Here is a 17,995-nt window from a genome sequence, read left to right as displayed (position 1 = left end):
TGGATAGAAGTGTGTGACTCCCTTGAGAAACCTAGCCACCGTAGGACTGGAGAATACCAAGCCCTCTTGTGCTGAGGAATGGAGAGCAGAGATTGCAGCAAGGTGCACCCTCAGAGAACTCAATAAAATGCCAGAGCATTTCAAGTGTAAAAGATGCTCTTGCTTCTGCTGGTTGTATCCCATGAGAAGTGGGCCAAACGGAGAACCTTTCCCACTTGGCCAGGTAAGTATACCATTGTTAATTGCCTTCTGGTGTTGAGTACAATCTTTTGAACTACAAAGAAACAAGCCCACTCATCCTAATCTAACCATTCATAAGCCATGCTGTGAGGTGGATTCTGCACAAATCTGGACGTAGCATTCGACTGTGTTACTGCGATAGTAGCTCTGGGAGGAGGAGCAGAGGGAGAGGAAGCTGAACAGAGAGACTGAGGAGGTCTGAAAAAACAGTACTGTCTTGGCCAGACCAATCAGGATGAATCTGATATGGTCTTGCCTCAACTTGTGAACGACCTGTGGGATCTGATGGATTGGGGATAACGTACATTAGAACCTGGATTCAGTCCAACATAAAGGCACTGGGAGGGTCACAATCCAGGCTCACTCACCAAGAACAAAAGTGGTGACATTTCTTGTTTTCTTCTGTAACAAACAAATCAACTTTAGAGATGTTCCACAGGAGAAAAAAGCAGCAGGTCACAGCCCATGTGATGGGCAATATTTGAAGCCCATGGAGTGCTGCTTAACCTACAGTGGTGGGCAGCACAAAACTAACTATGAACTCTAAACCGAATCTAATAAACTAACACTACACTACAACTCCTATCTGCTGCTAATTTACACTACTAAGGTCTGAGCCACAAACTATGATGCAGAAGAAAAGCCATGAGGAGAAAACCAACACAGGGAATTCTGATTCAGGCTGCAGGTGGTAAGAAGGAGCTGTAGGGAGAGGGGTCAGGGCAGTGCCAACCTTATATAGCTTTGAGAGGAGCCACAAGGACTATAGGGCATGCATGCCACCCCAACAGATCCTGTTACAAGAAAAATGTCTCCAGCTCTCTGTGCACTAGGCAATCATACACTTCAGTGGAATACACATCTGCAACCACTCAAAGAACTATTAAAATGAATTTACTTCTGAATAAGACCTGAATAATAAGGTCTACACTACAGGTTAGGTCGACCTAACTCCATACACTATAACATTGATCCTACCGATGTAAGTCGCCCCCTAAGCCAATCTAATAACTCCACCTCCGCAAGAGGCATAGCTCTTAGATCAATGTAGTTAGGGTGATACAGTATCTTTGTAGACATTGCATTACCTCCATTGCCTGTTGGTTGTCAGCCCCTGGCAGCGGGGGGAGCCTCCAGCTATGAGCCCTGCGCATGACTCACAGCTCAGGCTGTCAGCCCCCAGCAGCAGGGGGGGCCTCCAGCTGCAAGTCCCGCACAGGGCTCACAGCAGCCTACAATACCCCACACAGTTAAGTTGATCAAGATAAAATATACATTTTACATAAAGTCCTTCTCAACCTCAACGCAAATCTCAACATATGATACTTGGATGCAAATGGAGAAGTACAATACTCTCAAGAGTTCCACTGAATATCACTGAGAAACTGAGGCATCAGTCCTCCTAAACCACCATGAAGCTGAATGTGATAGTGGAAGAATTTTTACATTTCCACACTGTGCTTTTGGCCAAGATGATGTTACTTTTCTCTCAACTAGGTTTAAAGAGTGTTCTGAACACCACACTGCAGTTTAGAACAATTGCACATGATCACGATTAGCGCTCATCTTTTTCATTTTATGTTTGTCATCTGAAAAAGTGGCAAAGACTTCCTTGTCCTCATCTCTGCATTTGTGGATGGCATCTTCAGTAAGCTAGTTATAACAGTTACTTACATCACATCTGCTGATGTATGTAAAGCACTTTGATCCTCAGAGGAAAGTTGCTACAGAAGTAGATATCTTGTAGACTCTAGCAGAAGAGAAGGTATTTACCTGCTTTTTTTTTAAATCTGATAAGTAATGAAGGAAGGACACAAGATCTATCCCCTTGGAAAATGAATCAGGACTTAGAATATATTTATTCATTTCATTTTTTATTTTGATAGATATTGCCACTTAAGTCAATGGCAACACTACTTAACTACATGATATCAATGAGTATCATGTACAGATATACATTTGATGGATATGAGTGGTGAAGCATCCTCATAGTGAGTGATCTTATTGAAGTTTCTGTATACAAATTCATTTTCATACCTTTAAAAAGTTCTCTCTCCATCTCAAACAAAATAGTCATGAAACAAGTGATTTCTCTGCTTAGAATATGAGGATGTGACAAGTAATCAGACTTTAATAGAACAAAAAAAACTCATGGGAGGATATTAATGAGTCTTTGTGATATTTCCCTAATTGTTGCCAAGGGATTTCTGTAGAGTGAGTTGTAGTATGAAAGAATATCCATATGATTTCAATTAACTGCATATGACAGATGACAACTACTGTCTCTTGTGAAGTAGGGCAATTATGTTCTTGATTAAATGCTCAAAAAATTATAGTTAGATAGAGTATTTCACTATTTTTAACAAAGGAAAAAGTTAGACTTCAGTATGATGGGATCCATAAAACCCTTCCTTTCTCAGCCCAGCAATACAGTAAAACTACAAATAATTGGCCTTGTTGCAAGCCCACTCTTCACAAAGGCTTCCGTTGGATAGGTTTCTTTCTCCCAGGCATTTCTGCTGGGTATACTGACTGTCCCCTGAGATTTGGCAAAGTCCAAAACACATAGGTAAAGTTTCTGTATCTCTAGGAGAGACTGTCAACTCCTTCTACAGCCTCAATTTATGAGGGGAAAGCAGCTTATAGAGTGTCACTCCTCCCAGAAAGCCGTACTATGGGGGTATTTCATGCCTAGTAGCTTTGGGTAAACACTTTTAGCTCAAGAAAGAGGGGAGCACCAACCCATCCACATACTTGAATGCTCCAGTTTCAAGTCCTAAACAGAATGAGCAACCTGGGTTCCCTCCTAACTATGAACTGCCACTGTGGACCCACTTAATCTCTCAGTGGTGGTTTCTTTCAGCCCATAGATTTGTTTTGCAGTCCAATCACTGAAATGGATTAGCATAGCCATGGAGACTCACATGCTCAGTCTTAAAGGGTCAGATATCTCATTACTGCCACTAAGTGTAATTGTGGCTTAAATCCATGACAGCAGGGTTAAACCAAGTTCTGTAGAGTTCAGAGATAAGAGTATGAAAAGACTGCATGGTGCTGAAAGCAACTATGCAGAAGATTGTGTATCTAAAAGTTAAGGTGACAAAGCAATATGGAAGTTGTCTAGGCCATTTGAAGGAAGACAGGCGAAATAGGGTATCTGGATAATCTTTTGGTGAGACAGACGATCTCCTTCCTCATCCCCTTTTTTGAGTCACCTAAGGATTCCCCTCCATTTTCGTCTCTAACAATGCCACTCTTCAACCTCATCATTGCAGCCAACTTGCTTTCAATCAACGTAAATTGGAAAGTATATGTAATCACCACTGATTTTAAACATCTACAAGATTATAATTAAGTGATTAGATATTCCCTCCCACCTCCTAAAATCTTTAACAGCCTTCATTTCAAACCCAAACATAGCCTAGGAAAACCCCCACATTTCAGTAAGGAATGGGATATGAGAAAGGAACAGGAAACGAATAGTGAATGACAAATTTGTATTTTATAGGTTTAATAGTCTCTATAATCCTCAAGCTGTAACGATGTTCCACAATTCCACTGACACGTTATATAACTTTATCACTGTTTTGAAAACAGAATTAGCTGCTGAGTCATTCGCTACCAGAGAAAATCTTATCATGTGAATGATCTATCAGTATTTCATTTTCCCTCTTACCGTAAAATGTTAATCAAGAAAATGCATGAGGCACTGCTGTTTAAATTAACTAGATCCAATTATGAACAAAGTGTTTATCTAAACAAAAGAAAATGTTTAAATCCATATTGATAAGTGAAAAGTGTTGAGTCAATCAAAACATAAATTTAACACCAAATCACAAATTTTCAGCCTTGTTCTTACATCACACTACCTGTAAAGGTTGTCCAATTAAATATAAGCCTCAATTGTGAGAAATATAGACTTACTTCACAGGGGATGGACATGTCCAAAGCTAAAAATACTAAAATGGCATTTACAAAAGTTAATATCACCAGTAACATGTTCTCCTATTCCCCATGAATCCCAATGTCGGCTTATTACAATTATTGTTAAGTACAACACCAGAGGTTTATCAGAAACACTGTGTCCAGGTAGTATATCCTCTTGCAGAATTACCTTATAACGGAAATTGCTAAATCCAGATAAAACAGCCTCAAAATATAGCATAGATTCTACTACTGGAGAATGCTGATATAAAACCACAGAACCACCATCTTTTCTGGTTTAGTCTAATTCAGTGTTTTTCAAAGGTCGGGTCGCGACGCAGTACTAGGTCATGGCATGTCAGGCACTGGGTCACTGTGGTCAGCACTAATCCTTACCTGTTTCGACACCATGCTGCGCCCGCAAGTGGCCAGCAGCGGGTCCAGCAGGGGGGCCCACAGGGCTCTGCACGCTGCCCCCACCCCGAGCACTGACTCTGCACTCCCAATAGCCAGGAACCAGCCAATGGGAACCGGGGGGGGGGGTGGGGGGGTGGGGGGGCACGGCGGCGCCTGCGAGTGAGGGTCGTGCGCCTCCGCCTAGGAGCTGGACCTGCTGCTGGCCGCTTCCGGGGCGCAGTGTGGTCTGTGGTGCCAGGACAGGTGGGAAGGCTGCCTCTGCACCCCCACTGTGCCGCTGACTGGGAGCCGCCGGAGATAAGTCCGTGCCACAACCCCACGCCCCAATCCCTTGCCCCAGCCCTGAGCCGCCCCCCCCCGCCAACCTGGAACTCCTTCCTGCACCCCAAGCCCCTCATCCCCAGCCTCACCCCAGAGCCTGCACCCCCAGCCCAGAGCCCTGACCCCCTCATTCCCAGCCCCACCCTGCAGCCCTCACTCCTGCACCCCAACCTTCTGCCCCAGCCCTGAGCCCCTCTCACACCCAAACCTCTCATTCCCAGCTCCGTTGGGTCACGGGCATCAAGAATTTTCTTCAACTGGTCCCCAGAAAAAGAGTTTGAAAACCACTGGTCTAATTTACTCAGATTCCACTGAGTAAACCCAAAGGTCCTTCACCCATCTACTTGACCCAAATTAAGTTTTTGGTCTGTACATGCCAGAGGTGCCCTCATCACTAACTCCCACCCATAGATTCATAGATACGAAGGTCAGAAGGGACCATTATGATCACAACCTCTCTCTTCTTATGCTTATACAGTGAAGAGATTTTTCAAATTAAACAAAGAACATGAAGGAGAATTAAGGAGGACCATTTTGCCAACTAGAAAAGGGTGCCCACTCTTTTCTTCCCTTCATCCAGTCACTAGGCACCCTCCTCTTCCCCTTTCAGAATGAAAATAAAGGAGGACCCTTTTCAGAAAACGAAGAGCTGGGAGAAAACAGCACTGAAACCCATCACTTCCTTGGTTTTTGTTTCAAACCCCACACCCTACCTTGCACCCTTCTCTTTCTCCAAGTCATAGAAAACCACCCATGGTCCCTTCTGATCTCGGTATCTACTCTGACCTCTCGTATAACAAAAGCCATAGAACTCCCCCTCAACTTCCCTTATAGATTCCCCCCACTCCCCTTCTACACTCTCCTCCCCCTAGATTTTCCCCTCTTCAGTTTTTTGTGCTTGCATATTTCATTTTCTTTTCTCTTGTCCCACCACACCTCTCATTTTTTTTTAAAAAGAAAATATATTCTTACCAGAGTCACTGATAAATTCATAACCCTTCCAAGTTGATCAACATAGTAGACATTATCCTGGTACCAAGAATCAAGGTGTAGGTAATTATACATGCCAAAGGCACGCATGTGGTCCAGGGTATACTGATCATCTCGAAGTTTCACTTCTGCTACAGCTGAAAAATAAAGCCAGAAAGACTTATTTTACTTCTATTTTAACAACTAGAAAATACAGTTAAACATAATTCCTCCCATCCTCAGTCTCCTTAAGCCACTCTGCATGCAAAAAACTTTAAAACCATTAAGCTTTCAGCACAAAATTTGAAAGGCAAACCACCCAACTACAAGGTCAAAAGGCTAATAGTGTAATATCATAGAATATCAGGGTTGGAAGAGACCTCAGGAGGTCATCTAGTCCAACCTCCTGCTCAAAGCAGGACCAATCCCCAACTAAATCATCCCAGCCAGGGCTTTTTCAAGCCTGACCTTAAAAACTTCTAAGGAAGGAGATTCCACCACCTCCCTAGGTAATGCATTCCAGTGCTTCACCACCCTCCTAGGGAAAAAGTTTTTCCTAATATCCAACCTAAACCTCCCCCACTGCAACTTGAGACCGTTACTCCTTGTTCTGTCATCTACTACCACTGAGAACAGTCTAGATCCATCCTCTTTGGAACCCCCTTTCAGGTAGTTGAAAGCAGCTATCGAATCCCCCCTCATTCTTCTCTTCTGCAGACTAAACAATCCCAGTTCCCTCAGTCTCTCCTCATAAGTCATGTGTTCCAGTCCCCTAATCATTTTCGTTGCTCTCTGCTGGACGCTTTCCAGTTTTCCACATCCTTTCTTTCCACATCCTTTCTTTCCACATCCTTCTTGTAGCATGGGGCCCAAAACTGGACACAGTACTCCAGATTAGGCCTCACCAATGTCGAATAGAGGGGGAACAATCACGTCCCTCGATCTGCTGGCAATGCCCCTACTTATACAGCCCAAAATGCCATTGGCCTTCTTGGCAACAACGGCACACTGTTGACTCATATCCAGCTTCTCGTCCACTGTAACCCCTAGGTCCTTTTCTGCAGAACTGCTGCCTTGCCATTCGTCCCCTAGTCTGTAGCGGTGCATGGGATTCTTCCCTCCGAAGTGCAGGACTCTGCACATGTCCTTGTTGAACCTCATCAGATTTCTTTCGGCCCAATCCTCTAATTTGTCTAGGTCCCTCTGTATCCTACCCTCCAGCATATCACCACTACCATTTGTGACTTGGCTCTACACTGTCCCTCCCCCACACATCCTGAGGAAATCACCATGAAACTTCAGCAGATGAAGCACATAGGCAGCAGGTGCGAACATCAGTTGTGATAAACTCACTCTAAATCCATTCAAGAGCATAAAGGTTTCTGACAGAAGTACACCACCATAATAAGGAAAGAAAAAAGTGTCTACTCTACCTCCATCACAATTGCAAAACCACAGCCAGCAAGGTTATTCCGCCTGGCAATCTGGACTTCATAATCCAGCCACTGGGTCAAATCACCAGCCACTAAAAGGCAGAAAACTCTGAACCAGAGTTGACCGCATTAGCCACCATGCCACTATTTGATGGTATATGGCCTCAACACACTCACTGAAGCTGAAGGAGTCTACTGAACGTCCCTCTTGGCTAATAAATATCAAACTATTCACGGCTAATAGAAGTTACCAACTCCTCCTCCAGCGAAGCAAATCTACCACTCACCTTGAAAAATACTATCATCCATCCAATCCTCAAAAACAAACAAACAAACAAAAAAAAAAACCTACCAAAACTCCTCAATCCTTAAGATCTCTCAGCATTTTTTTCCCTGGGTAGTTTAGCAGGGCCACTTCTCTGGATGAGGTGTTTTAATCTGCCCACTCCTACAAAAGTCATTGATAAAGTAGCAACAAAGAATCACACATCACCATATGACATTAGGTTTCAGACCAGGGCACAGTCTATACTGAGAAAGTTAATGGAAAAAATCCTGTCATATTCTTATATAAAACCTTTATAAAATGACTATGTAAGCATGCCTTTTCATAGCTGTTGATACTTGCAACTTAACAATAGCAACCCCACGGCAGCCCAAATCATGTGGCTTTGCAGAATTGTACAATGGATTTCAGCTTCTCTGCAGTGAATAAGAAGTTACTGTCCCATTCCACAAGCTTTCAGAGGATTTTCTTAAAGTATCAAAAATGGAGAGAGAAAAAAAAAACCATACCAGCGATGATTGGAATCAGTAAGCCTTTTTCTTATTTTTTGTTCATATTAATTAAGTGCTAACTATTGTAAAATATTCAAAGATAAATTAAAGACAGCTAGTTCCAAATGGCACTCTAGAAGTGTTTGTGAAATGAAGCTTTATCAAAGAGATGTTATCCTGATCTAATGAGTTTTTAAAAACTGGATATGTTTAGTGAGGGGAAAAAAAAGACTGAAGGAGGACATGATAAGTCTTCAGACATGTTAAGGTTGGTTATAAAGAGAACAGTGATTAATAGTTCTCCATGTGCACTGAAGATAGCACAAGAGGTAACCTGCAGCAAGGGAGATGTAGTTTAGGAAAAACTTTCTAACTACAAAGGTAGTTAAGCACCTGAATAAGCTTTCAAGGGAGGTTGTGGAATCCCAGTCACTGGAGATTTTCATGAATAGGGTAGACAAACACCTGTCAGAGATGGTCTAGGTATATTTGGTCCTACCTAAGTGTGGGGATGGTCTGGATGACCTCTCAAGGATCCTTCCAGCCCTATATGGCTATGATCCTCAAAATGAAAGACCAGAGAACAGGGTGAGTATATTGTAATTATTTAAAAACTAACAGGAAAGATCGTCCAAGACAATTCTTTCAGTGGAATCAAAGAATTGGAACATCTGCTCCATGTACTGATATATTAACAAAACTAATCTTTTTGGCATAGTACAATTCCTATACTGAAGCATTTTCACCTAGAAAGCAACAGATATTGTCTCACTTGATAACAAGCTTTTCAAACACAACAATGGGAGCTGCGGAGCCAGTGCAGCACGCAAAGCCACCTAGCCATGCCTCCACCCAAGAGCAGCAGGGACATGTTGCTGCTTCCAGGGAGCCACGCAGAGCCAGGTAGGGAGCCTGCCTGCCCCACACCAACCGGACTATAACCCAGACTTTTAATGAAGATCAGAAATGCTGGTTTATAGAGCTTTCCGGTTGGTAAAGTACTGGATAACACAGCTTTTACTGTAATACAAAAGAAATTTCATCCTTGAAAAAAGTGTATTATTCTCTTGATAAAATATTAGCGTTTCCACAACACTTTAAATTCCAGAAACATATAAATCAATTTATAAAGAATAGTTTAGGTATTAAAATGAAACAAAAAAACCATGGCAGAAAAGGTCCAGCTATTTAAATGGCCAACTTTTACATTTTTGGGAAGTATTGTTTACACAGAGGTTTAGAATGGACACTAATGGAAGTGGCAAGGGAAGTATGAAGAAGAGTAGGTGTGAATAGAATGGGGAGGTAGAGCTTAACAGTGATTCATTTTAATTTGTATAGACTAACAGGTTAGTAGTAAACCATTTTTGGGTCCCTTTTATTGCACATTCACTCAGCTATGAAAGAAATTATACAAGAAATTAAACAATATATTTCAGTCCTATTGCGCAAGTTTACTGGGGAATGGATTATAAATCACAATTTACAATAAAAATGTCCTAATCAACTTCTATAACATAGCAGCCTATCAAATTAGCATAAACAGGCTTTCTCCCCCACAAATTACATTTATTTTCCATAGATTAAATACCAATACCATTTTTGTAAGTATAATTGAACAATAAAGCAAGATAGAACATAAAGCTTTTCTCTTCAGACTTACGGCCAGAACACAAAGGACTACTAGGAAAGCTGCAGTAACCCATAGAGACGTAATTATTAATTCACTTCAGTGCATTGCTTAAAATGTGTGGTAATTCACATTCTGCTTGTGCACAGTTTCCCAGCACTTAAAACTTATTCTAAATCAAGTTTCATCAAAGTTATCAATTGCACTTATCCTGCTGAGGAGCCATTGCAAGTATGAACTTTCACATTAAAAATGAGGGAAAGACCATCCTTTGAACAGAAGCACCCCTGTAAAACAAGCATCATGTGGTGACTGCTTCTCTTACACACACAGCCCAATTTTATTTCTGCAGGATGGGCAGGATGGAAGAAAGGCACATTGGATTTGCAATCGTGCAGCACGTTAGCACTTAGATAGGGGAATACGAACAACAAGATAAATACCATTAACATTTTGCTTCTGTTAGTCTATCTTGAAAAGGGAGTCTCTGCATAGGGTTGCTCCTTGGGGGGAGGGAACCATATGTTTAACACAGTGAGGGCCTGATCCTTGTTGGACCCTTTGGGCACTACTGTGATACAAATATCAAACTACTACTTATACTGCTGGATGTCTCTGGCATTTGATCATGTTGGCCATCAATACCCCTGTTGTGTCTCAGAGAGAAAGCAGGGATGAACAGAACACTCAGATGGCTCCATCCGTTCCTTTCAGACTGAATCCACAGGGTTGAAGAGCAACTATTCTTCTACGTCTAGAACTTTCACTTGTGGAGTCCTACAAGGCTCAACCCTCTCCTACTCTATTCAACAACTACAAGAAGCTGAAGGGGGAGATTTTGAAATAGCATAAGCAGAAAAGCCAGCAGTACATAGACAACACCCAGCTCTACATTTTGCTAACATCAAATGCTAACAGCATTAACTCCTACTATCTTGATGCTTAAGAGCCATCAGCACCCATATGAGGCTTAGAAGGATTAGATTTTTATCAGTAAATGTCAATTTTACCACACACAAACCAACAAAAAATATTTCCATTGATAATTAAAATTTACAGCTATGCAAAGAAAAATAATTCTTGACAGACTGAAGGATACTTTGTAAAATTTTCACATGATGTTGACAATTTGTGCTTTAACTTTTTGAAACTCAGCATTTACCGTCAGTAAATTGTCTGACCTCTCCCCATATTTTCCCACATCTGTGAAAATTTGAACAGCAAAATTGAAAAAAAAAAAAAAATGCTTAAAACCCACAATATTGCACAACTGAAAAATTAAAATCAATAAAAATAGAAAAATGCTTAAAAACAGATATCCACCGAAACTACATGAAAAAATTGAATTCTGCCAATCCTATCAACAATTGACTAAAACTAAACTGCTGCACAATGGAGGCTGCATGATGGGGGAAAAGAAGAATTGCAAAGAATTCCCCATATCTATGTTACCCTCCTCCATCATAGTAATTTGCCATTCAGTCATCATGGGTCTTTTTGGACTCCTTGTTACTTTTACATACTAATAGTCAAATTAGACAAATAGTCATGGCTGCTAAAAACTCTAAAACACAACTGGGCAGAAGTCTGTGCCTCATAGTACAAGATTTTGATTTGGCCATAGCAGTTCACACATTCACAATTTGACTATTGCAATGCATCATGGCTAGGAATAAAGCCACCAATTCTGAAAAAGGTCCACTTGACTCTAAATTCAGTAATCTGCCTGTTCATCAACAGCGTGCGCTATGAACATTCTGCTCTCTGCACTGGTTCCCTCTAGAATAACGTCATTAAATTCAAGATTTTAGTCTCAACATTCAAAGCACTCCATGGAACTCTCTCCACCCCCATGCTCCCTTTATGCAACTACAACTTCTATGAAGCTATGCTATATCAACAAGGGTGAGACTCATGAGAATGGGGGACAGAGCTCTTGCAGCACACAAAAAGATAATATATAGATCTAGAATGACCAATTACTCAAGATACTGGATGGTTTGGACATGTGCTTCAGTGAATGGACTAATCTTTTTATTTTCCCTCCTGAAATAATTTCAGAAAGCACTGAACACTTGAAACTACTTTATATAAAATCTATTAATGGGATCCAGGTATTGTATGAAATTGAGATGTTATTAAACAAGTCCCAAGTGTGGGACTTAAGGTCTCATGTTGTACTTTTTTTAAAATGTCCAAATTAATGGTTATATTAAATAACTGAAATAAGATGCTGGTAAACTACTCCTGAGAGAATATTGCACCACTCCACGCATGCAGAATTCATGTCCCCTGCAGATATTTTTTCCTCCATAGAAAATACATTCTGTCAAAGAGGCACTGCAGTTATGCCTTTCACCCGCCAGGGTCTGTTGTGGTACCAGAACTGAGGGCAGCTGGCTCACTGACCAGCAACCGATAGAGAGGAGAGTATGCATTCATCACAGCACCCTGCCTGCAGAGCAAAGTGAGGAGGCACAGGATATGTACAGAGCATGGCACATAAGGCTGCTGGGAGTCACAGATGGAGGTTCAGAAGGGCTAGTGGGGCGACAGACTGGGGCAGGGGCTGAATGGGAGTGCAGGGACACATGGGGACAGGGCAGATGTGCCTGACTGAATGGGAGAGACTAAGGGTCAGGCCAGGGTCTGCATGGGGGAGGTCAACTCCCTAACACCCCCCAACACACACATCCCCCCCCCAAAAAACCCTGTTCCATACTTCTCCTACCCATACCCAGCAACATTCCTGGTTCACTCCCAGGATCCTTCCCAGCAATTACTTCCCCCTCCCTCAGCTTCTCCATTAACCCAGACTCTCCCAAGCCTTTGCACTGCTTCTGAGAGGTGCAGGAAATCCATTTCTGTATTGTAGTTTAAATGAATTGTTACTCATAGTTCTATATTAATATGCCTAATAAAGTATCTATTTGTCAAAAAACCTTTGCTCTATTTTTTTGGTTGTCTGTATTGTTAGATGTACTTGCTGAGAGATATTTTGAAATAAATTACCAAAATAATTGAAACTGGCATGATTATATTGTGTTATTTTGACAAATATGGAGAATTTTTAATTTTTGGCACAGAATTCCCCCAGGCACAGCAATAATCTGAAGGATACTTATACCAAAAAGTTTTGCTTAAGAAACTCTTCAGCCCTAAGTAAATAAAATGAAGCAGGTTCTACAAATAAAAGAAGCCTGTGCACAAGTGCCATCTGCTGTCATTTTACCAAATGCTTATGTAGTGTTTATGGGAGAAGGGCCTAAACGCTGAGGAAGTTTAGCCCTTTCCTTCTACAGTCCAGAAGGCTCAAGTTTTCTTGGCAGTCCTGAGAGATGAAGAGGAAAGCAAAAGAACTGAGGGCAAAAAATAAAAAGGGAGCCAAGAGATTAAAGGAGGTAAATCAGGAGCAGAGGTTAGGCTAAAAGAAAATGACTGAGAATTTAAGCCAGATCAGTCAGAAAAGAAATGTTGTTTCTAAAAAAAAAAAAAAAACTAATTCTGAAGAACAGGAACGCTTCAGGAAACACAGTGTTTATTCACTGGTTCAAATCCATCCAGGAAAAAAAAAAAACCCACAAATAATACTTTTTGTAAAACCTGGGATTTTTTCAGTAAAAATTGGTTTAAACTGAAAGCAAAGGGGATTAAATGTGAGGAAGCGCCTCCAGGACACTCAAACCAGCATCTTCATCAGCCCTAGTACTGTAGTGTGTTTTTGTTTGCCTTTTAAGAAGTGTGTCAAGAACTTTCAGAAGGAAAGAGGCCTCCTTACCAAAACTTTCAAAGGTGGGTATTTGTTTTTTGGGTTTTTTTAATTGATACTAACTATTTTTCTGCAGTGATAGGGCATTGTCCCACAAGTGATTTTTTTAAAATGAAATCTGATAAAGGTCTGTCACCATAAGCACTGTCCAATGAACCAGCAGCAGCAAAGTAACTGTCTCACAAGCTTTTCTAGATGTTTTATTGTCTTCAATACATTCTAGGTTGAAAAACTACTAGTAAACATTTTTAAAACAGTTTATTAACTTGCGTTCATTTTGGACACAAAGTGCTTACTATGCTCCCACATATTGTTATTCTTTGCTTTGCAATGCCACCCTGTGGATGAAACCTAATACTTCATGTATGCTTATCGAAATACTGCACTGGAAAAAGGTCATATCAATTCTCAGCTTGTGTCAATCCGCGTAGCTCTCATTTGTTGTCCAAATATATCAGTTGTATAAGCAGTATACGCTGACTTCTTTGCTTCCGCGCAGGAAAATGACTTGACAGGGAAGCCACAAAAAAGCAGTCATGCAGCTCTGCCCAGCAGTATGTTTTGGGTGCCCAGAGCAGCTGACAGAGAGGTAAATCACTGTGGGCAGGACTGAGGAAAACCTGGCTGGTGGCTCCTACCCTGTGCTGGGCTCAGCTGCTAGTCCCAGCTGAGTTGGGGAGGATGGGACTTTCTCAGACAACATCCAGGGCCGGGTCAGACCCACCCCCAGATTTCTCCCCAGGCTTCAGGAAGTTCTGCAAACTCCCACCCACCACCACCCCATTTCTTGCACCCATCACTCCTCAGCTGCAGGGAGAGGTATCACTGTACAGGGAGCTGCTTCCCCATCCACCTAACTATGTGCATCCAGACCCTTTTGCCAAGCCTCACCCCCCTCCCCCCGCACCCAGAACCTCTTCTGCCAAGCCCCATTTCCCCTGTACCTGGAACACCCCAACGAGCCCCCTGCACCCAGATCCCCACTCCCCCAGCATCTGGGCCCCGCACCGAACCCCCCACACCCAGACCTCCCTGCCGAGCTCTATCCCCCCCCCCCACACCCAGACTCCCCCAGCTGAGCCCTAACCACTTTTACCTGGACCCTCCCTGCAGAATCCCATTACCACTGCACCCGGAACCCCTCAACAAGCCCCTGTGTATCCAGATCCCCCCTGCACCACCACTGAGCTGCCCACATCCAGATTGCCCCACTCAGAACCCTCTCAACTCACACCTGTATCCCTCTACACTTGGATTCTGCTGGGCTGAGCCTCCCTGCCCACACCTGGTGCACCTGGCATAGAGGGACAGGGGGTATTTCTGCAGCAGGCCCAGTCCTTGCGCTGTGCCACGGTCGGGTGCAGCCTCAGCGCTGAGTCCGTGTCCTGCGGGCGGAGCTGCAGAGTTATCTCCCACCTCTGCAGAGCCAGTGGCCTGTGCTCCCCGGTGCCATACTGGAGTCTCCACTTTTATTTGACAAATAAAATCTGCAGAATTTTAAAATATTGTGTGCATAATTTTTTTTGGCACAATTTTTCATTTTTTTTGGTGCAGAATACCCTCAGGAGTAATTTTTCTGAGATGACACCATTTTAATCATCAAGAAAATGTCAAATGCATGTTTTTAATTAGGTGACACTTTCATCCATGTTCAGAAATTTCTGGAGAAAAAAAGTGTCTCATGACGTTTACCTGCATTTATTTATACTTCTAAAAAGATTAGCGAGTACTTTTTTAATGTGCAAATTATACAGTCAAAATGAAATGGTTTTCTTTTGCACCCATATTGGACACAGGAGCATCATATTTAAGTCAGCGTGTGGACACTTTTGTTTAGGATGAAATTTTAATGCTGGGAGTCTGCCTCAGGCTGCCCTTTAAAAAAAAAAAATTCAGCCATGTCTGAGAGGGAGACTAGTAAAAATACATTGTTGTACACATTAAAACATTCCGGAGACCTTTTCTGAACAGCTCTAGTGCTCCTACGCTTTGGAGCAGGGATTTAAAATTTGGCATCATAGAAGTTAATGCCTTTTGAAGTCCCTGTGGAAATTCACCTACATTTGGTTAAGTTAAAAGCCTTTGTAAAAATCAGTTTACACATGCTCAGTAAAGATTTCCTATATTTTAGCAATTCAGTTCACTAAGATCCCATCCACACTGAACATGCTCCAGTCTGGGACTGAGCACCTGAATGGAGGAGAGCAGGGAGCCTGTCTCTTCTGTATTCTTAATGTCCCCTTGTTGAGCTCAATCAAAGTGGAGAAGGGAGCTGCCCGATTCGAATGCAGAGGGAACAAGAGTGGAACCTGAGTTGTGGATAGGACTGGAGTGTGGCAGGGAGTGGGAGAAGGAAACCAGCACCGGATCACTGACATGAAGCCAGATGTGGAGACTGGAACTGGAAGCTGGGGGTCGGATTGGAATGAGGAGTTGGGAGACTGAACAAGTGAAGTGGAAGGAGAGAAGACTGAGATCAGATGAAGAGCCATGGGCAGGGATTGGGAGTAGGATGAGAAGCCCCAGGAGTAGAGACTAGGACTAGTCAGGTGAAGAGAATGGGACTCAGATGAGGAGCCTGAGGTGGAGGAGAGACAGAACTAGGATAGAACAGACTGTGCTCACTAGAACCTGGAATGGAATCCAAGATTTGAGTCTCACCATTCCTCTCATGACAGAAAATATATGTGAAACTAACTGGCCAAGTGTCCCATCCCACCTCTAGTGCTGGTCCACACAGAGAATGGCAACCTACTAATGCTATTAGTTACTCCATTAGCTCAAATAGCAGAGGTCTAAGCAGTGGATCTGAAGGTTCCAACCCTGCTGATGAGCCATGTGAGTGTCAACATAATGTGACGGAATTTGTCCTTGCAGTTTACTTTAACTAGCTTGCAATTTACACACAAAAAAATGATAAAAAGAACATTAGGGAGTCCTGTGGAAAAGACTGTATGTGACCATCAGAATGCATACACAAAAGGAGGCCAAATTAAAGTTGCACAGGCAACCTTAATTCTGGCTTTTCCTAACCTTAATAATAGTCTTAACAGTTTTTGTGTGCTTATGGTACACCTGAAGTCTTACATTCATGTGCTTATACAATAGATTTCTCTTATCAAACTCAATTGTAAAAGAAAAGCCCTGATGAAGTCAAACAGTACTAACATAACTGTTTATCAATAACTTCACAGCAATGTAAACTGATACTGCATTATAAGTGTCTAATGAAAAGTGGACAAGAATACTCCGATGGAACAGACTCTACCAAATAAGTTACCCCAACGTTCAGTCTGTACAGTCAACCAACACATATATAATACATAAGAGCAAGAATTCCAGATCAGACAACTGGTCTATTTAGGCCACACTCCTGCCTCTGATTCTGGACAACACACAGGTTCTAATGTACTCTCATGAATAAAGTTCCACAGAACAGTGTTTGAGGTTCTTTTACTGATCTTATTACTGCCATCATCTAAGAAGTGCTGCCAGAATAGAATACTGCAAACATCTCTGCATGCATCTTCAAGAACCCTTAACTATTGCAATACTCTTAGGTTGCTCCAATACAGCACACTGAACTCCATGACTATACCTCATGACTTCAACAGGACTCCACACGTGCACAGGATCTATCCTCACGATTCCTAGTGCAAGATCAAGTCCTCAGACTACAACTTCTTCAGGACAGGGTCTCTGTCTTTCTACGGTACATAACCTAGCATATTTTGGTTATTACCATACTAAAAAATAATAAACTATACAAGGACTTAGATTTCAGCTACTCCAAAACCACCAGCTACAACTACAGCTATGTCTAATGTGCTCTTTGCATGGGCTGAACATTAAAAAGTCTTGCTTTTCAAGTTAAAGCACTTTAGTCCTAAGACATCTTATTTATAAAAGATTTACAGAGTATGGAATCAAAACTGATCAATAAGATGTCTTGCCCATGACAACATGATTAATGTTTTATTACAAGACATGCCCTGAAATATGAAACACACAGTGCATTCCAACAATGCATATTGATTGTAATTATAACTATCAGCTGAATAAGCCATTTTCCTTTCTGATCACACATTGGGCTCAGCTATTGAGCTTCAGTGATAAAAATTAGACTCTACTACATACAGGACTAAGAAATTGTAACCTGGGTGGAAAAGTAATTGACCTACCATCTATAAAATAAATCAAAGGTTTTCTGAAGACCATCTTCTGAAACCTCCACAGGCAAGCTTTGCAACTCAGCTACATTTACAGCAAAAAAAAAAAAAAAAAAATATGCAAAATACGCTCATTTACCATCCTCTTGTCCTCCCATTCCATTCCCCAATTTCTTCTATTTCTTCACCTGATGGGTCCAATCATAATCCTAGACTCCAAGCTCTCTGGGGCAGGAGCTATTTTTGTTTGTACAGCATCTAGCACAACACAGATGCTACTCTGAATAACATTCAGTGTTTTTCTTAAAGTTCCATCTTATAGCCATTTTATATAAAAATCTCAGCT

General features: G+C 41.9%; 1 protein-coding gene across 1 annotated transcript in view; it reads right to left on the bottom strand.

Moving 5' to 3' along the window:
- Nucleotides 1-17,995, bottom strand: part of NUDCD1 (NudC domain containing 1) — a 158,009-nt gene that overhangs the window by 138,367 nt on the left and 1,647 nt on the right. The window contains exon 2 of the mRNA XM_077809874.1: nucleotides 5,875-6,029. Coding sequence (XP_077666000.1) covers nucleotides 5,875-6,029 — 155 coding nt within the window. The remainder of the gene's footprint in view (nucleotides 1-5,874; nucleotides 6,030-17,995) is intronic.

This window comes from Eretmochelys imbricata, chromosome 2 (genome assembly GCF_965152235.1).
Source record: "Eretmochelys imbricata isolate rEreImb1 chromosome 2, rEreImb1.hap1, whole genome shotgun sequence".
Taxonomy (NCBI): Eukaryota; Metazoa; Chordata; order Testudines; family Cheloniidae; genus Eretmochelys; species Eretmochelys imbricata.
The sequence above is the reverse complement of the archived record's forward strand: the minus strand, read 5'-3'. Positions and strand labels throughout refer to the sequence as shown.